The sequence below is a fragment of the Plectropomus leopardus genome, chromosome 8 (genome assembly GCF_008729295.1).
Source record: "Plectropomus leopardus isolate mb chromosome 8, YSFRI_Pleo_2.0, whole genome shotgun sequence".
NCBI lineage: Eukaryota > Metazoa > Chordata > Actinopteri > Perciformes > Serranidae > Plectropomus > Plectropomus leopardus.
The window spans coordinates 5,529,790-5,550,714 of record NC_056470.1 but is presented as its reverse complement, the minus strand read 5'-3'; the positions used below and the strand labels follow the sequence as shown (position 1 = coordinate 5,550,714).

The window sequence follows — 20,925 nt, the reverse complement described above, 5'->3', positions numbered from 1 at the left end:
CGTACACACACAAACTAACACACATACCTATGTAGCCGGCAAGAAAAAGCTTTTATTCGTAATTGGCTGGGATTAGCTGAGTCGAGTCAGGATGGGGAAGGCAGACGGAGATGAGAAAGCTAATTAGCTATTGTGCAGAAGACTGCTAATGATGATGGCACGCACCATGGAGGAGTGGGAAAAATAGTCTTGCATACGCAACAAGGATTCGTGCACTAAAATGAACTTTAATACAGAAACAGAGCTGCTCAGGATCTCATAGAGGAGATTTTTCTTTCTCCCTTTCACCCTGTGTTTCAAGATGAAAACGCCGCGATCAATAAGTCACCAGAGGTCCGGGCACTAGAATGAGTTGAGTGACCACATGAAAACCTACATGACGTACGGGGGAGTCAAGCTTGACGATCAAGAAAAGTTGCTCAAATTGGACTTTTCACAGACATCTTTTGGTTAACCCTTTGAAACCCGGATGGACGTCACTTTTCTTGTGCTGCATTCAGAACTTTCATAAGTATCTAAACATTTGAACATTGAGCAAATTTGCTTGAACTCTTCCAAAAACATGGGAGGGGGGCAACTTGGCAAGAAATGTCCTGCAAATTGCATTAATTAATAGATATAGAGAAAGTCAGTAAGTAAAGATTTATTTATATAGCCCTTTTTAAAACGGTGCTACTAGTAACAAAGTGCTTCACAAACACATGTACTCACACTTAAAATAAATGAGTGAATGAATTAATAGGTTTTCAAGAAATTGGGGGACAAACAATCCCAAAACACACAAACAAACAAACAAAAAAAAAAACACAACACATGGAGTTCCAGAGAACTACGTTTATAAAAATAACAATTAGATATTTAAAGTGTATTATTTTATACTTAAAATTATTTTACAGAAGTTTTATTATTGTTTTAAGTACTTAAAACAATTTGTTGTCCCGTGTTTTCAAAGAGAACAAGCTGATTTGCCCAGGTTTAAAAGGGTTAAACACAGAAATTGCTGCCTCAAAATGCAATACACAGGGAGCTGTTGAATCTAGTGCTCAGGTTGACGGTAAGCTCAGAGGTAATTTTGTTTAGATGTGAGTAATGCTGCATAATTAGCACTTGCAATAAAACCCATCAAAACAATATAAAATTAGGAAAGATAATAACAAAGCAGTTAAAAACGCACATTTGGCAGTTATAATACTTTGTAGCTGCAATCGCGACTCATGGTCCCGCCCCCTAATAAATCAACTCTTCAGCTGAATTGCTTGCAGTGTGAAGTCAGACACACACACACAAACACATACACTGTCACTCTTTTTTACACATGCACATTAAGTGGTCTCTGACATAATGTAGCTAAGGAGCTGAATGTAAAACATTGTTGAAAACTCCCCCCTGCAGTTAGTTTTCTCAAGGACCGGCTGAGCCCAAGTGATCCTTCTTTCATCACTAAATTGTAATGATTTACACTATCGCAGCGTAAAAGCACTAAGGAAAGTAGGCCATTCAATATTATTGGAACACCCTTGAGAAAAGTCCTTGATGGTGAATATTATAGCAGTGAGCAGCACGGGCGAACCCTCACAGAATGGAAATGGAAACCATAGCTCAAGCGCACACACCGGGTTACACACACACTTAATATTACGACTAATTCACCTTCAGGATCTGATGAGTGGGCTCTAAGCTACCTGTCTTTTCGACTGTTCCAGGCGCAGCCCTCAGAGGGTACGTCCGCCTGACTGCCGCCTTATCTGTGAGCTCCTGTCTGGGGCTGACACTCGGGCTGACTGACGCTCCCATTAATCACGGCGGGCAGGGAGGACTGATGCGATTAGTCATCTCATTGATTCCAGCGGAAAAAAATAGCCTTTTGGAATGGGAGATGCTCTCACTCACACGGCATTGATTTTGGTTCACCTCAATTTATTTTAATCACCTGCTAACTGGGACTCAGGGCTTGGAAGGAGGCTATTCCCATCTGGTTTTTCTAAATTCCCAGGGTTCAGGGGTGCATGTTTCACTTTTGTTAGCAATGTCCCCGAGCAATAAACTAAACACATAAAAGAATAAAAGTGCATGGTTCTCTTTCATTCCCAGTTAAAGATGTCAACTCCTGCAAACATTCATGACAACATCTACAAAGCCGGGGAGGGAAAACACACGGGTAGACTTCAGAATGCGACACCGGCAAAAATGCTAATGATGAACTTCAAAAGCAGCTGAGCCGTGCTCCAGTCTTCTCCCCAACCGCGGCCCGGTTCTGCCATGTGGAGCTTAGTAGCAACAAACATGTTTGAACACAACACCTGTGGGCGGATAGGCAGGCGGGGAGGGAGGGAGCGGAGGAAGGATGCCGCTTCGCTGCTGCTAACACTAACAAGCGTATAGCCGAGTCGATGTGGTGAATGGCCCGACGGGGCCAATCATCTCCCTCAGTTCTGCAACCCGCCAACCCTTCCAGCCTGAAGGCTCAACCCCCCCTCCTCCATTCAGTGTTTGATCTCCTGTTTCGATTCAGGTTGGATGGAAATGTCACACAGCGGGAAGGAAAAAAAAAAAAACAGGCAAAATTGAGGAGGATGCATCTGTGCTGACTCCAGACCAAAAGACTGGCACTCCTTCATAAGCACAGGAGAAAACAACTGAGGCATGACGATTTGGAGTTACACCTAAATATACCAGGGTTCATACACATTTTTACAAATACATTTCCATGACTTTTCCAGGACTTTGAGGCAAATTTTCAAGACCATGCATTCTCAGAAACAACCATCGATACTCCTAATTAGCTCTTTTTCATTATTATATAATAGCTTTCTTAACAAATATATTAATTTAAAAATAATGATTTCAAAACAGAATTAGAGCTTAATATTTAAATGTAACTAAGGGACTTTTCATTATTTATTTCTTTAAAAATATTTGCCTTTTTTATTGTAAAGACTAACATGCATGCTCTTTTTTTAAAGTCAAAATTAACACCAATTACCCCAGCTAGAAACTTAAAAAACAGAAAGTATTGCTGGAATTTTAAAGCTCTGATGGTTGTGTTATACAAGTTTGTAAAACAAAATCCCGTGACTTTTTTGCAACTTTCAGGTATATATAGATAGATTATAGATTATAAAACTTTTCCAGGCCTGGAAATTCCTATTTGCAAATTCCATGAATCTTCCAGGTTTTTCATGAGCATACAAATCCTTTTGTCCAGTTCAATTACCTTTCTCGCAGTGTCTCCCTTCACGTCCCATGGGACACTCGCATTTGTAGCCTCCCTCGGGCATGGCCTGGCACTGGGACGATGGATGGCACCTGTTGGGCTCGCATGGATCATGGACGTCAGCACAAGTTGGACCTACAGTAGATACACACACACACACACACACAAATCCCCCATGAGAAACTCACCACCGTTTTCAACCATTTTCTCTTTTATTCCATCTGAGAGGAGGGGGAGACAAAAAAAAGCGGGATATGCGGATTTCCTCTGTAATAGAGGTCATTTTCTAATAGGATTTGGAAATATTACACGTCCAGATTAAACAGTGGAGAGCCTCCCCGCCACGCGGCCGTGTTTCTGGGCCAACGCCGACTGTGGGAAAGGCTCGGGAGCGTCTGGTGGATGATGGTTTTGCCCTCTGCCACAGCCCATCTGAATTCACCCGTCATTACTTTAGCAGTCAGAGCCTGTGGTGAGGAGAGCGCTTTAATGAACCCCATCCCCGCTGAGCTCACAGGGCTCCCCCCGTTTTTTCCTCACTCGCTCTTTTTGGAAGCTAGCTTTAATCCTCCACTCACTTCTTCCCTACCACAGCTCTTTTTTCACATCTCTTCCTTCTCCACTTTTTACTCTCACCTTTCTCATTCATCTGCCTGTCCTGACATGTCCTCCCTCTAACTACAACCCTCTCCACCCATTTAGTCTCTCTTAGGGCTTTCTGTGATCTGTCCCTCCCCTCGAGATGCGCAATCTTGGCCACTTTCTACATCACGACAAAATTAACTTGAATGCGAGTCTGCAGGCGACGGTCCAATTCTCATTATCGCCATTCATTTTACGCCGTGTTGCCAACACAACTTTGATCACAGTGATGCTTTCTCAGAGCGCGGGGTTATCTTCACTTCTTCTGAGGCTTCTCAATAAAAACAAAACATAAAAGCACCTCTTATATGAAAGACAGTAATAAAAGAATGTGATACTTTATTGATCCACATTTTAAATTCAAGAAACAAGCTTTTAAAACTTGGCTGAGAGGTTGTTTCCCAAACCACGAGGCTGCCCCCGTGTGAGCACAAAATCCTTTACTATTCAAGCATAAAAGTTAACTCTGACAATTAATTTGGTTCTGGTGTGAAACTTTTCTGCAGTGGGCTGCCGTACAACCAGCAAGGGGCACGCTTGGCTAGGCGCTGATGGTGTCTGCTCGTAGCTATATTCTCTCTAAGTTGCTTGTTAGTTGGCATCTGGTGGAGGGATAAAAAAAGGAGGAAGGGATGTGGAAGGGGAGATAGGCCAAAGGCCAATCGCTGAGCATTTGGTGGAAGTTTTCATGTTTTTCTGAACTGCGTCAACATTTAATCTCTCGTTTCTGTGTCCGACACACAGATTTGACGGTTTTGGTGTTTACAAAATGACTTCCAGCGCTCCTGCTGGGGGCATGAGTTGCACTGTCAAATTAGGCTGTCAAGCTTACTTAGGATTTGTTAGCAAGTCATGACCACAGAGAATCCCAGAAGAGAAGGAAAAGTAGACATATAAACATAATTTTAACAAGGTGTTAGAAAAGTCTGTGTCTAAAAGTAAATAAACTGTCACAGTTTCTACTAATGTCCCTGCACTTACATTATAATTAAACTGTCACAATTGCATCGCTGCCCAGAGATCCCAGTATCACCATTAGGAACCAGAGGAGGGAACAAATCTTTTGACGACCATTCCTAAGTCAGAAATTTTGAGTCATGAGTCATCAACAAGTCATAATGCACTCTTCACCATCAAACTGAAAGTATTCATCTTTGCACTCAAGTCCCAAGTCAAGAAAGCCAAGTGCCGAGTCAAGACCATTCTAAGTCCGAAACCTTGACTCACAAGTCATTAACCAATCATAGTGCACTTTTCACCATCAACCTGAGAGGACTCATCAACATCCAGAGGTGGGACCGAGTCATTGTTTTGCAAGTCACAAGTTAGTTTCAAGTCTTTGCAATCAAGTGACAAGTCAAGACCGTTCTACGTCTGAAACCTTGATTCACAAATCATAAACGAAACATAGTGCACTTTTCACCATCAAACTGAGAGGACTCATCAAAATCCAGGGGTGGGACCAAGTTATTGATTGTACTGTAAGTCACAAATGCATCTTAGGTCTTGCATTCAAGGTATCGAGTATTGTCAAGTCAAAAGGCTCAAGTCCAAGTGATGGCACGAGTCACTGGTGTTTAAAGTTGAGCTGCAAGCCTTTTTTTCCCCATTTCGCAAAGTTGGGTCTAAAGTTGTCAAATTTGTGACTCAAGTCCAAACACCTGTTAGAAACCATTCATTGTGTTGGCCTCTTACCCCAGAATCCTTTGCTGCACTTGCAGTGGAACATCTCTGCCTCCTTGACCTGGCATGCGGCGCCGTTCTTGCAGGGATTTGGCAGGCAGGGGTTGTTGCCACATTCCCCCACGCCACTGCCGTACAGACTGTCGCCCCCGTTCTCCTGCAGGTTGAGCACCCGGTTGTTGACATCCAGCAAGCGGATGCAGCCCACCAGACCTGTGGCCACCTCAGTCCTCTCCCTCACACTGACGGAGAAAAGGGGACAGAGTGTCTTTTTTCAACACAAAGTTTGACACAGCCTGCATTTACAATTATTACACTACTGACGTCACTCAATAACAATGAGCTTAGGGTGAAGAAGATGCTTTTTGTTCTGTCTGATTTAATCCCCAAAACAAAACTGAACATAAAGGGTCTTACTCTTGCTTCATTTCCTCGGGCACTCCTCCGATGAACAGGTGGGTGTCGAGGTTAAGGCCGTCCGTGCCGCGTGGACTCTCGCCCTCGATGTGGGGCTCGTTGTCCACGCTGAGCATAGCGTTGCGGCGGTTGCGCGTCACCACCAGCTGATGCCAGCGACCCTGATTGATTTGTACTTTGCTGACCACTGTGCCTGTTCCTGAACCTGTGTTGAATCTGAAAAAAGGAGAAACAAAGCATCCAGTAAATTTTACAGCACTCGAGGAGGTTATTTTCCACCCAACACCTTGTCTCGTTATTGAGCAGCACCTAATGACGAGTAGGTATCTGCTCATTTTATTCAACAAGACAGAGAGGGATGAAAGAAAGGAGGTACGGGATTTCCCATTTGGGATTCCAAACTATGTGACTGGAATGCTGCAGTTAAAAAATGTCTTCACACCATCTTATTCTTTAATTAAACCTTCTATCTTATGAGGTTTTGTTGAGAAAAAGGCCATATCATCACAGAAAAGAGCCGTCGTGTATGTGCACCTATACATGGGGTAGTATTAGCACAACCTGAGAGCAATTATCTGCCACAAATAATTAGTTCTTCTCCCCACGTCTTGGATTTGCAGGGCTGTGGGTGGTAATCTCACAGCTGTATTTCTGGAATTGAGGCAGAGCTCCATTTGAAAGCACAAGTGACTAATGATCTCCTTTACTTTGCTATTGATTTTTCTCTGAATAGAGAAATCTAACCTGGCCAGGTTGAGCGGAACTAAAATAAGGGCTCGGAGGGGTCAGGGTGAAACACAAGACCCAAAAGATAAGGGAAAGCGGACGCTGTTTGAAATAATAGGTCTAAAACAGACCCGGCGCAGAATCTCTAATTAGTCCATTCACGTCTCTTCTGAAGATGCTGCCTCACCCACAAATGATTTTTTATGCATACAATGCTGCTGCGGGGAAGCGATGAATACTTAGTGTTTCTGCAGGTTTCAGGCAGAAAAATGGTCCAATTTAAACAAATGGGGTGAACCCTTTTGCTTTCTGTCAGCATACTGCTTGCCTTAAAAAAGATATTGTTCAAATCCTGTTACACCTAGAACCTAAAGGGGCACTGCGCCAATTTTACATGTCACAGTCAATTTACTCGTCACAAGGAGTGAGCTGAGCTTTAAGGCTACATATGCTAAACTGAGGGCATGGAGATTGAATAATGTGGGTGTTTATCAGACAGGCAGGGTGTAGCAAAATACACTATAAAGGTGCATTATGGGAGGCATGGAATCAAATGTTTCTGGATCTTTGCTTCCTAAAGAACTTTAGGGTATATACTGTAAATTAGCTTATGTAAGTGCATATAATTGATACAGCAAGATGACTGATGAATTTTTTTTTCTCTCAGAATATATCATGATGACACCCAACCACCACTTGCGTCACAGTGATTAGATCCAAATCTCTATACCTCTATAAATCTTTTGAAAGCTAGAGTGACGCCACTTTTCTTGTGCTGCTTTCAGTAGCTTTTCACAAGTATTTTGACCTTTGAACCTTGAGCAAATTGGTGCAATTTCCTTCAAAAACTTGGGGAAAAAAGGCAATGAGCAAATATATAAGACATGTTCCATAAATTTCTAAAAAAGGAAAAAGGTTGGGAAAAACTGAATGTAAAGCTAATTCTTATAATCATATATTTAAAATTAAGTTATAGAAATATTACAATTTTAGGCACTTTTTTAGGGTCCCTTTTTTTATCAAAAAAAGTTTGTTTTTTTTTCAAGCAATTTGTTGTACTTTGTACTAATTTCTTGCTAATTTGGGGGTCATTTCTTCTTTTGTTTCTTGATGTCTTCTTCCAAAAAAAAAAAAAATACCAGGACTGGCACATTGTTAATATATTTTCATACGTCCAAGTGAAAATACATTAAAACTACAATCTACAAACTACAATCTACAAACTACAATCTAAATTGCATTTAAACTAATTTAAAAATAGCTTGTTAAACTAAAACTAGTTTTAAAAGGTAGTTCAACTACATTTCAGAATACACCATTTAAATTATTTCAATCTGAGTCTGGAAATGCATATTGTTACATAGAAGTTTAATGAACTGATACTGGATTATGTGTAGGTGTGTTTGATATAGGGACTGGGGCAGGCCAGTCCTCTCGTAGGCAGTCAAAGGATGTGTTTTAAGGAGAATATAGAGCAGAACAGTTGTCAGGTTGGAATCAGGAAATTACTAAACTTTTAGGAAAAATACATAGTATTCGATACTGCAGACATCTTGGTTGCAAACCATTTTCAAAGAAACTACAAGACCACAGACGGCTAAAAGGGAACAAAACCTAAATTAAGAATTTGAATGTGACTGCCTGTTACGGCCTTGGAAAGTTTAATTAAGAATTGATCGAATGGTATGTCATAGGACAGTGGTTCCCAACTGGTGGTTCGCGGGTCTATTCTGCATTGACCACAAGTGATTCATGAATATGCCAAGTTTGTAAAAAAAACACACTTTTAAGTGCCGTTCTTGTTTATTCTTGCAAAAAGCTTTATTTCTTTGTGTTCTAAATGTGTGGCGTTTATATTTTATGAAATAAAATTGAATATGTGGTAATTTATCTAATTTGCAGATCTTGAACTAATGACTAGGGAGAATTCTGGACCCTGTGGCTGGATCAGTTGGGAACCACTGTCATGGGGTACAAAGTCTGGAGCTGCTTCACAGACAGTGGATGGGAGCCTGATTTTGTGGACACACAAATTGTTTGCTTTCTTGTTTATACCCAAAAGAGCTTCATTCTATTGCTTTTTTGTCAGAGCATTCCTCTGGCTGCTCAGTGTCAAAGAGAAAATCTTTCCCAATTTATTGTCTGTGGAGCAGTTCCAGACTTTATACCCTTTGACATCACAAGTGTGAGTTTTAAGTCTAGTTTTTGGAGTTGGGAAAGAGTTGATCGTGTTTATTAGTATTCTTGGATTGTCTTAGACCACAGGAATAACATGTATCAGTTTTGAAAATCGGCATACTTCCCCTTTAACTACCGAAAAAAGCTTATGAGATTTGGATATGGTTAAACTGCCACATAACTGCAAATTGTAGTTTAACTAGTAACTGAACTACAAGTAGTTAACTTCTCCCCAGCACTATTCCATACATGACACATGATACTCATGTACAACATGTTAAATTTAATGGATCTGAGCCATTTCCTGGCAGATGTGTAGAGGTCATTGCCTCCATCTGTAATTACAAACATTACATACACCTTAACTCTGTATGCATGTGATTCAAAATTACATATAAAAAGCCATAATTTTGACATCCTGCACATATTTCTGTACATATGTTCGCACCATCTGTAAACGTGATCATGCGAGCGGCTTTTCTGCAAGTTTGAACACATTTCTGAAAGCGTGCCTTCGTAGCCTCAGCCTGCAAATCTGTCAATAAGCTTTTGTGTCTTTTTTTAAAAAACATTTTCTGGCAGTGGTGTTTTCAACATGTTTACTTGCTGTAATTATTTGCCTCATTATCTTCAGTGTTCTCTATTTGTGTTATTCTTATCTACATCCTCTCTCAGCTGCCGCCACAATGACCCTGATTCCCCACAGGGGATCATTTAAGTTTCATCAGATTTAATCAAATGAAAGCAGCAGAATTAACAGCTGCCCCTCTTCACTCTCACACTGCTCACCTGAGCTCCACCTTGCCGTTAACCAGAGCCAAGGAGATGAAGTCCTTCTTGCCCTCCTGGCCGTTGTAGAGCAGGATGCCCGTCATCTCAGATGCTCTGAACTCCATGGCGATGCGGACCGTGTGATAAGCGCTCATGGTTTGGAAAGCCAAGTACGACTGCCCCCCAAATGACGGGATGAAGTACCTGATCACTGTGGAGGAACGGATACAACAAGCCAATCCTGTCATTAGTGCATGATTTGCTTTATCGTGGCGTAATAGGCGTTTAATGTGCATAATTAAGTGTGAGCGGAGGTGGTGTGTCACCGCCTCTTGATGACAGAGAAATAAGCCTGTCTGTCAGATTATTTAAGGAATGGCGTTTTTCCAAAATGCTTGATGAGTTTATCAAAAGGAGAGGGTCGAGGAAGAGGAGGAGCTTTTCAGAAAGTCACACGCATTCAGGCGCTCACACACACACACACACACACACACACACACACACACACACATGCACACAGTCATGCACACACTCATGCACAGGAAAACCTTTGTTTTTCCGCCACTCGACAATTATGATTATTATCATCCATTTTCTCCCCCGGGCTCCTTTTCTCTCCGTCCATCTGTCTTTCTGTCCATCTCTCTGAGGAGAATGGCAGCTGATGAGCTCCCTCTTTTCTAATGACTTGATTGATTCGGGGAGGCTGGATGCATGCGGTTTGTGTGTGAGTGTGCGTGTATGCGTGACTTCATTTAGCCACTCTAACTCAAAGACACACACTGATTCTCACCAGCTAATCCCCATCAAAGCAATTAGTGTCAATTATCTTAAGATGCAGCTGCGTGAGGTTGCTCCTCATCCCTCCAAAAAAATCTCAAAGTAGGGTAAGAGGGAAGAGACAAAGGAGTTGTGCTGCTCAAGAACTTCTTGATTTATGATTTTCTCCGCGGTGCTGATTGGATTCTGCGTTGCTTTTGGTGAACGGCTCAGCGGTCGCTCGCTTCCGAAGTGCTAAACCTGTCTGAAACACTTGAGATGAGCTCAGGACAGATGTTGCGTCTGACTCACCTAAACTCTTTGTTTTTCAAGTTTTTAAAATATCTCGTATAAAACTGATGCCCTGTCTGGAGCTCTGATTGCTGTTGTTTCGTTGAGCTTAATTAATATGACCCAATAAATCCACATCTGTGACCACATAACATCGCATTTGCATATTCCAGCACTAACTGAAAGTCATTACTCACAGTGCTACTTAAGGTGTCACTTTGCAGCTACTTTAGAAGCTACAATTAGTAGACAAAGCTACTGCTTAACAGAAGAAATATATGCCCTTTTTTCTTTACAATAAGAGTTTCATTAAATACACCTTTAATATTTGATTTTTTTAAAATCATAATGGTGTGTTTCTGCTACTTTATAAATATATTAAAGCACTCGAGGATGTGGTTAGCAGTGATTACAGAACAGCTAAAAGGCATGATTGGCACAATGGAAAGTGGAGTGCTTAAAACCCTCTTAGTTGCTGCAAAATCACTGCAAACGTCAGCCTTTGGTGGTTTCTTTGTAATTGCTAATTTCAATAGCACAAAATTATAAGGAAAGTCTGTTCCAGCTCATTTTCTCAGATGAGTTTGAAAGCTTAGACTTTGAAACTTTTGAGGGTGATAACAAATATGGGAAGGGGAATACTTCCTAATATATATGGAACAAGAATTACCACCTCCTGGTTATATGCCTCCGCTAACCAGTCAAACTGCAGTTATAGTTTACGTCCATGTCTGTCCAGACTCATATGAAGCTAACAATGCTTCAGACATGGATGCTGCTGCAAAGAAGCTACATATTCTTAAACATGGATGCTTTACACACATCTTCAACCTGGCAGCACAGAAGATCTCCACAAACAGCATAGCGTAAAGGTGGACAACGTAGACTGGTGTCACCAATTCAGTATGTGTGAAGTTGACCTTTGAGCTTTTAATATAAGTTGTCATCACCTCTTCATTTAATCCTGTTAGACGGTTGTGTGAAATTTTGTCATAATTAACGTATGAATTCTTAAGTTTTAGTCAAAAACATGCTGGTAGGTCACAGTGACCTTTAACCTTTAACCACCAAATTCTGATTAGTTCATCATAGAGAGCAACTTGTTGGTGCCAAATTTGAGAAAATTCCCTAAAGGCTTTGTTGAGCTGTCCTGTTAAAAAGAATGAGGTGGACGCCAGGTCATAGTGACCTTTGACCAGCAAATTCTAATCAGTTTATCCTTGAGTCCAAGTGGACGTTTGTGCCAAAATTGAGGAGATTCCCTCAAGGTGCTCTTGATAGGTAGTGTTCAAAAGAATGAGAAGAACCAGGTCAAAATGACCTTGACTTTTGACCACAAAAATCCAGTCAGTTCATCGCTGAGTCCAAGTAGACGTTTGTACCAAAATTAAAGAAAATCCCTCCCTGCTTTCTTGAGATATCATATTCACGAGATAGACACAAGCTCATAGTGACCTTGACCTTTGATTACCAATTTCTAATAATTTTATCCTTCAGTCAAATTGAACATTTGTGCCAAAACTAAAGAGTTCCCACATGATGTTTTTGAGATATTGTGTTCTCAAGAGTAAGACGGACTAGTTTACATTGACCTTAATCTTTGACTACCAAAGTCTAATCAATTCATCCTTACGTTAAAGTAAACGTTTGTGCAAAATTTCAAGAATGATACATATGAGATAACTTTCACTAGAATAAGACGGATGGACGGACAACCTGGAAACTTAATGCTTCTGGACACAGCTATCACTGGCGCAAAAGCATAGAAAGAAAAAGCTGGCTCACCCTTCTCACACACGGAGCCTCCTCGTCCGGCAGGGCACTTGCAGCTGAAGTCGATGCCATCGTCCTCACAGGTGCCCCCGTGTTGGCAGGGGTGGGAGTTGCAGGGCTTCTGGGCCTTGTGGTGAAACTTGCCCCGTACGTGGGCTATGGTGGTGGCTGGAGGCAGTGCGGTCGTGGTGATGCGTCTGCCATTGAAAGGCCTGCGAGTGACAAATTGGGTGGTTGGAGGAGGCCTGGTGGTGGTGGTGGTGGTGGGTGGTGGTGTGGTGTCCGGTGCAGAGGTCGTGGTGGTACGTCTGCTGTTGTAAGGCCTGCGGGTGACATACGGGGTGGTTGGCGGTGGCCTGGTGGTGGTGGGAGCAGCTGTGGTGACTGACGCCGTGGTAGTGGTAGTGGTGGTGAAGAAGGGGATGGAGGAGGGGCCTGATAACAAAGCTGGAGAGAACAATGGAAATTAGACAAAGAGAAAGAGACGTTTAAGTATGTTGTGCCTGCAGTCCTGAGATTTCCTGCTCAAGACCCGTAAAACCTTTGATAAATCACCTCATGAATAACTTAAAACCCCTTTTCATTTTATTAATCCCCACACACTCCTGTTAAGTCCATACTGTATTACCAAAGTTGGTGAAGCGAACATTCTGGTCCTCTGGCTTCTTCACAGCGATGCTGGTGTCTTTGGACGCCTTCAGCTGTTTGAGCAGGGCTCCTTCGATGTCGTCCATACTGTATCTTGTATCTACAATAAACAAGAGGTACAACCACTTAGGACAAGGCCTCGAGGGAGTGCTCCAAAGCAAATACAGGACTCTTGCGTCTTTAGCGGAACAATGAATATATCAGAGTGCCCTGTGTGTGACAGGTGGAGGATCTCCAGGGACCACTTGTCCTCCACCCGCCGCTTGTCCTGCTCTTTTTCCAGATGAATCGTTCTCATAACATTTGGTGCAGATGTTCGCTTTACAGGCCATAGAGGAGCAGCATTTAACATTGCCCCGTACAAAGGGTATGAAGGACACTAAATGATGCTCATAAAAAAAGGGGGGAGGAAGAAGGGATGGGGGGGGGTATATGGTACAAAAGAACCTTAAAGGGGAACACAACCTAAATTAGAAATTATAAGATGTTATTTCAATGGCCTCGGAGAGTTCAATCAATATTTGTGAACATGAGTTGCTCTTTCTCAAAGCCAGACACTAAAGATGTGATGTCATAGGGTATAAAGTCATAGACAGTGACCGGGAGCCTGATTTCGTTTATTGTCTTTTTTTATACCCAAATGAGCTTTATCTATTGTAGTGCTCTCAGTTCTGAAAGAAAAAATGTACCTATACACTGAGAACATTCCCATGGGTGTTGTTCAGTGTCATCTATAACATCTTTGACCAATCATTGTCTATGAAGCAGCTCCAAACTTAACACCCTATAACAATACAAATGTAAGCTTTAGCACTCTGGTTGTTTGAGTTAGGAGTTGTTCATGATTACTAATATTTGTGGACCATCTTAGACCATAGGAATAACATGTATGAATTTTGAAAAATGGGTTTAGTTCTCCATTAAAGGCCTAGCTGTGGCATCAACTGTTGCTCTTTTGAATATCACTTTTTGGGCACCGAAGCTTCAATGAGAAATATCCGCAATTAACCTAAGCTTCAAACATGAGTTTTTACACGATGCACCTAAAATAATGTGACAATTAACCACTTTGTTTGCATGCGGGTCGAAGCAACCTTGCACTATTTGATTTTGCCATGTAGGACGTGCTCCTAGATGAACATCCCACATCCCGTTCCTGGACCAACATTGCAATCAACCAATCACAGCCCTCGGACATCATCACTGTGCTGCTCCTGTGCTTCTTTCACTTACTTTATGCTTCTTCATAGCCAAGATACTTTTCCAAATTGAAGTTAAAAGTAAAACCTACAATCTTAACAAAATTCTTTGGAGCTACTCTATGGTTGGAAAGTTAGCTTGCTAAGAGGGTAGTCTATGCTAAAAAGCAAACTTGAACAAGTTAGCTTGCTAATGAGGCAGGTTACACTAACAAGTAAGCTTGCCAACAGACTAGTTTATTGTTCAATAACAAAGAGGAAGGTCAATATAATTTTCAGTTGCAACTACCTGCCACTGACACATTTTTTCTATCTATCTTTTTTTTTTTGCAAGATTTCAATGCAGTTTTTGTCTAGTGACACTGACTCATTTTGTTACTTTGTACAAACTTCAATCTGTAAAAGAAGCGTAGCTCTAGAGAAACAACAGAATTTTAAGAGAAGCACACTGATGATGTCAGATGGCTGTGATTGGCTGATTTCAATGTTGGTCAAGGAATGTAATGTGGCATGTTGATCTAGAAACATGTCCTTCTTGGCAAAATCTTATTGTGCTTGTAACCTTGGCCATAATGGGTACACAAAAAATACTTTGCAAGACGGCTAAGCTGTTAATTAGAGTTTTCCAGTGATTTGCCAAGCTCTTGTAGATTTGTGATGTGTGCCAGCTTCATTTGGCATATCTGGTACATTTTGAAACTATTCCAGCTGTTGGCTTTTTTAACATCTTGCTAGTCTATTGCTTGTAGTCAAACTGCCCCAGTTTCTTTTTTTTCAATTCTCTGATTGAGTTGTTTAAAAATAAAACACAAAATGTTGAACACCAATTACCACAGCAACTACTGAAGCTAAGTGTCTGATTTTTTCCTAATTGAATATGTAAGCCTAGGATTACAGCATTAGTGAAGTAAACAAACCTTTAAAAGATTGAAAACGTGTAAATCTATTTGAGAATACCAGCAGGTTCCATTCCTGTTTTGAATTTTGCTGGGCATAGTTCTATTTTTATCAATATCACGAGTTGTACCTCTAACTGTACTGACGACACAAAGTGGTGCTGAAAAGCAGCCCAGGCCAACAATCTCACCGGCACGGTCATTTAGGGAATTATTTCCTGGCTCTGATGAATAACAAATACCACTGTGAACATCTAGATAAAAACCTTCTTATGATGTGTTTCTTTTTAACACTGGGGCCAATTGTTGCAAGCAAGAGATTTAGTTGGCATTGAAGAGAAAATTAAAAAAAAAACCAGATACAAATAGGGGAAAAAACATTCAGTACCTCGCAATATTATAAGCCAAATAAAAAATAAATGGAGAGGGTTCATATCTCTGCCAAGGATGCACAATCCTCTTTATTCGGTATTGTAATAATAGAAAAGTTTTTAACCTGCAACCAGATCTGAAACAGAATAATCATAACAATAAAAACTGAATGATTAAAAAAAACAACTAAATCCAGGTTTTGTGCAATATTTCAATTAAATAATCATTTACCATCATTTATATGTGTTTGTTGCTTTAGTGTTACCTGCTGTAGAGGCAAAATGCCATTTGTGTTTGCAGGATCACTCAGAGTACTTATGTGCAGGTACAATTTGGTTGCTCTTGCACAATTTGCTGAAAGAAATAAGTTTTAAGAGGACTGTATGTAATATTCAAAATATTATCTAAAAATGCGATGCACTTAATTTAGTGAGTGGTGAATGAAATGTGTAGGAGTAATAAAAAATGTCGAATAGAGTGCCAGACGAAGGAATCCAGGAGAGAACAAATTTAGCCTCTCCGCTTTACAGTCCAAGAGTTACGAGTGAAAATGTAAAGTGCCTTAAAAATGGTGATATGGTCGCTTATGCTGCATAAAAAAATAATTAGGTCTTCCTTGGCCAGTGGCCTAACTTTTATCCCAATTTCATTTAAATCAAGAGAGTATTTTTTGTCTTGCTGGCTAAAAGACAAAGAGGAAAAAAACCCATAATTGATTCCAACCTCTCTATCGGCTAGTGTGCTTAATCATTTTTCATTTTTTAAAAAATCCTATTTCTTCAAAAATTTCTCACCTGGTTTGAAGTGGGCCTCGATAAAGGCCAGGACGGAGCTGCTGGGTGCCAGGTTCCGGACACGAACACTCATAAAGTCTTTACGCACCTCTGACTTCCTGAATAGCTCATTGAGCTGAGGAGGAGAGAGAGAGAGAGAGAGAGAGAGAGGGGGAGAGAGAGGGGGAGGAGGGAACGGACAGAGGGAAGAGATGATAAATGAGGCTGGTAATGAGCTCCATGCTATCATAGCAGCGAGTCCAATTCCAGAAGACTGTACTCTATCTCCAAGGAAGAAAGACTGCCTCTCAAATTGGGGTGCTGAGAAGAAACCTATCGGGTGTGGGTGCACAAATTGACATTTAGCTGCAGCCATGGCATTAATTACAGAGACAAGTTTTCGGGAGGAGCTAAGATAAATGTCGTGCAACCCTGACATGTGCTCCTGATTGGTTTATGATGCCCCCCCGCCCCGCCTGTGTGCAACTTGTAACAGCCAGAAGAACTCCATAAGGAGGTTTGACTAAAATGTTCTTTAAGCCAGCGGGGATATTACAGCAGCAAGACTGAAGTTGTCCTAAGCCAAAAAATCTGGGCCAATATTTTATCATAAAATTGGAGCATTTTCATGGAACTGAAAAAAGTTACACATTCTGTCAGTGTTTCCCCCATAATTCTGTTCTCGTCTGCGTGCTGGTGGATTATTCCCATTTACACACTCAAAAGCAACGAGAGACAAGAGGACAATCCTCCCGCCTCGTCCTCATTTGAGCTGCTGGTGAAAATCACAGGAGCCACAGGGCCCGCTAGCCCACTTTACTGGAGCATCCTCTGAGTGGCCACTTCCATTGTTTCCACTGAGCACTTCTGCATCTCACCCATTTTTTTCCAAAGCCAATCATTGTCCAGAAAATCATGCTTTAAAATAAATTAAGCTGAAACTCCTGGGTTTTGTGGTGGAAATGATGAATCATTTTGTTCATTTAAATGATTTTGTACCACTTCAGTCATAAATTGAAAAAGTCAGTTACTGTGTAGTTAATTTGCTTATGTGACCTTATCACATAAGGTTTACCATACAAACCATACTAGACATTTGAGTAGTATATTTTTTATGTGAAAAAAAAACCAAAACAGAATCTAACTGTAAACATTATGTTGCTAAAGCAGGATTGGGCGTTCCATTGCACGCAATACTTCTTTTCAACAACATTAAACCTTCAGTGACTCGCACTCTCTCACATAGTTGTAAACATTTTGGCTGCGCTGGCTGCTCTGCTCCAGACACCAAGGAAAACACCTTGCTTGTATGATCACTTTACTGTTAGAAATTCTGAATTTCATATTTTTAGAAAACAGGCAAGGGGCAACAGTAAGGAAACACAAGAAATAGTCAAATCAAATGCCAGACTTTTCCATACTGCATAGAAACTACATGTGTAGATATAAACAGCTTATTCCAAGGTAACAAAAGAACAACAATTCTTAATTTCAGATGATTTTACACTAATGAAAACACTGTATGATATTATATACCATTGCTGCCAATATGTTCCCCTTATTCCATTACACTGGACCTTTATACAAAACTAAGATACTGAATGTCGTTTTCAGACACTGGCGAGGTGAGTGCTGATGCAAAAAGCTGCTGATTCGATCAACAACACTGTAGATTCAGTACACTCAATTCAGCCTAAGGATTCTGATTATTTCCTCCATTTCCTGAACGCATCTAATTTGTGAACCGAGGTGTGACGGTTAAGTAGACGGGTCAAAAATGAAATCCTCCAAAGCTGGCTTAAGGATGGAAATGATGGACAAACTCTCCTGTGGAGAGCGCTGACCTAGAAACCTCTGGATCGTCCTCTCCTCTCCGCCTCTTCCTCTCACATATCCTCATATATTCACTAATTGTAACAGGTTGCTTAAGAAATGTCCTGTGGCTTGATTCTTTGTGTGTGCGTGCTGTATATCTGTGTGATTGCCTGCGTGTGCTTGGTGTGAGTGTTGGGAAATGAAGAGGGGGTGGCTGCTATCAAGTGGCACACCAGGCTTCAGTGACACGCAAGCTTGGAGTGTAACGAGCACACAAACACACACGCACAAATCGCTGTGAGGTAGTAGATTAGGTCCCAGTGGGGGCTAGTGACACCGATTCAACAGCTGGTGGATGTGTACTGTGTATACAGACACACAAACACGTTCCCATTTCATCAGGGGAGCGAGGCCCTGGCTTGACAACAGAGACATTTGTTCAAAGGTCTGAGCTCGAAGAGAAAAAAATGGACGGAGGAGAAATTCGAGCGGGTTAAAGCGCCGGGGCCAAACTGTGCTTACTGCACCGGCTCCACGCTTGTCTCGGCCTTGGCTGGCTCATGGCGACTGGCATCTCGTCCAGCAACTTATCATATCCAAAAAAAGGACCTAATTTTTTTTAAATATCTGAAAAAATTCTTAATTAATCTCACATGAGATGCTGCTTTCTGTTGCTGTGAAGCATTTGGCATGCGATTGACAAATTAGTCTTTGCACAAGTCTGCAGAGAGCTGTTAGTTATTTTTATAGTTCTCTTATTAAACTTGAAGAGCTCTGGAAGCCTTGTGTTGTGTCTACACTAACTCAGCCCTAAAGCTTTTATGCTGTGCTTGAAATTAAAAGCCCCAGCCCAAGTTCCAAATTCTTAATTAGTCGGCAGTATATGTGAGGAAGTTTGGATGTTAATGTTTGTGAAAAAATAATTGTTAAACCACCAAAAAGCTTCACTATCCTGTGAGCAGTCTCATTTTGTTCTGATCTACCTACTTGGGTCAAAGAATGCCCTTTTATTAAAAATCAAATATCAGCCAGCCTGTGTTGTCTGTGTTTGATCTGATGTACGTTCCTCTCCGACTGCAGCTGCTGAATATGTTTTTCATCATTGTTATTTTTCTATCAGATCACTGACCAGAGAAATCACTCCAGCCCAGTGTGGCACGATATTACTCAGCAGCTTCAGGGTTGTCAAGTCTGTAAAACCTGCGATGAAAGCTGCCTGCCTGAAGGAACTCCGAGAATTTGATTACTCTGGTTCGAGGTGAAGAGTTTTAGTGTCTCACGATGCTTTGAATGTTGTTTCAAAAGCTTTCCCACTCTAAACATAAAGATTCTTGGAAATATTCAAAGCGAGACTATGTAAGGTCTGCTGTACACGACATGGCGATGATCACATGACTAAGTTGCCTTAAAGCAGGATTAATAAATTGATCTCCAACAAAGAACCGCCATAAAGAGTGCCTGCCTGAGTTTATGGAGTTGGAAATGGTATCAATGTGAGTGACGTTTACACGGCTGAAACCAAAATAAAGACCTAAAAGAGGCTGAAAGGCTCAGTAGAACTAGTAAATGGAAAAGGTGGAGATCCCTCTGTGAGTTAACCCTTTCAAACCTGCGCAAAGTGGCCCTGATTTGTTTCAAAAACATGGGAAGAAGGCATTGAGCAACTTAAGAAGAAATGACCCATAAAATAACAAAAAAATTAATAAAAGTACAAGAAAATTACCTGAAAATGAGCAACAAAAAACAAATGGGAAAGCAAAAAAAAAGGAAGAAAAAAACAACAGGGAAATGACCTTACTGTATAAAAATAATTTTCAGTATGTAATTATGATAATTAGAAATTGTAAAACCTCTTCTAAGGTGAGAATTTCACAGTGTGCACTCTTATCTCCCTTGTCAGGCAGGTCAAATTAGGCAACATTTTGTGCAAAATAGTGCATATGGTGTAAATGTAGAGTTACTCTTCCGCTATATTAAGGTAATAGAGTGTCAGAATGAGCTGTGGAGGCCTTCCAGTCTTAGCTTTTTTTCAGGCCTGTGATTGGCCAACATTATCTTCTTTTCTTTTCATTATTTTTATATGGGTGCCAGTTGATTTGGCATGCTCTTGACAGAAAATACCTATGTACTTCTATACTAGGCCTCAGCAACACACAATTTTCTTCAGTATTTTAAGCCTAGCCACTAAAGTAACCACCATATACTTCTAATCACACCTCACCAAGAAAAGCTGAGGCAGCAAAACCTTTCAGGGGTGTACTCACAAAAAATGGATTGCAGCTACTGGTAGCAGCATGAACTGGGCATCACTTTCAGCTGTTACCAGCTCTGTCTCAAGGGCCAGTTCACAAAAGGTAACACGCTAATGATATTACAGCCCAAACACGCCCATAAAGTTTTGCAAATGAGTGCAATTTCCTTTTTTATGCATCTAACTGCAAATCCGCATCGCAAGTATACATGTTACCTTTGTGCCAAGAACACAGTCGGCAGAACAATGACAGAAAGATAAAGAAAAGTGCAATTTTCAGACAGTGCAATTCAGGTCCTGACCACTTCATTTACCACCATCTCTCTGTGGATGCTAATAATTTCAACATAACTGTGTGTGGCTATTAGCGCTGATCTTTGTGAATTGGACTGTTTTTGCAACAAGGCTCATTTTGCGCCAAATGGATGCATATTACCTAATTCAAAGTGCAAATGGCACAAGAAAATCAAGACGCTATTTGCTTGGCTGCATAGTCAGAGGTGCATTTCACTCTTTG

At 41.1% G+C, this 20,925-nt stretch overlaps 1 protein-coding gene across 1 annotated transcript in view; it reads right to left on the bottom strand.

Moving 5' to 3' along the window:
- agrn (agrin) overlaps positions 1–20,925 on the bottom strand; it is a 353,511-nt gene that overhangs the window by 27,521 nt on the left and 305,065 nt on the right. Inside the window, 7 exon segments of the mRNA XM_042491203.1 lie at positions 3,215–3,349; positions 5,552–5,781; positions 5,957–6,172; positions 9,650–9,842; positions 12,467–12,901; positions 13,083–13,202; positions 16,364–16,478. Coding sequence (XP_042347137.1) covers positions 3,215–3,349; positions 5,552–5,781; positions 5,957–6,172; positions 9,650–9,842; positions 12,467–12,901; positions 13,083–13,202; positions 16,364–16,478 — 1,444 coding nt within the window.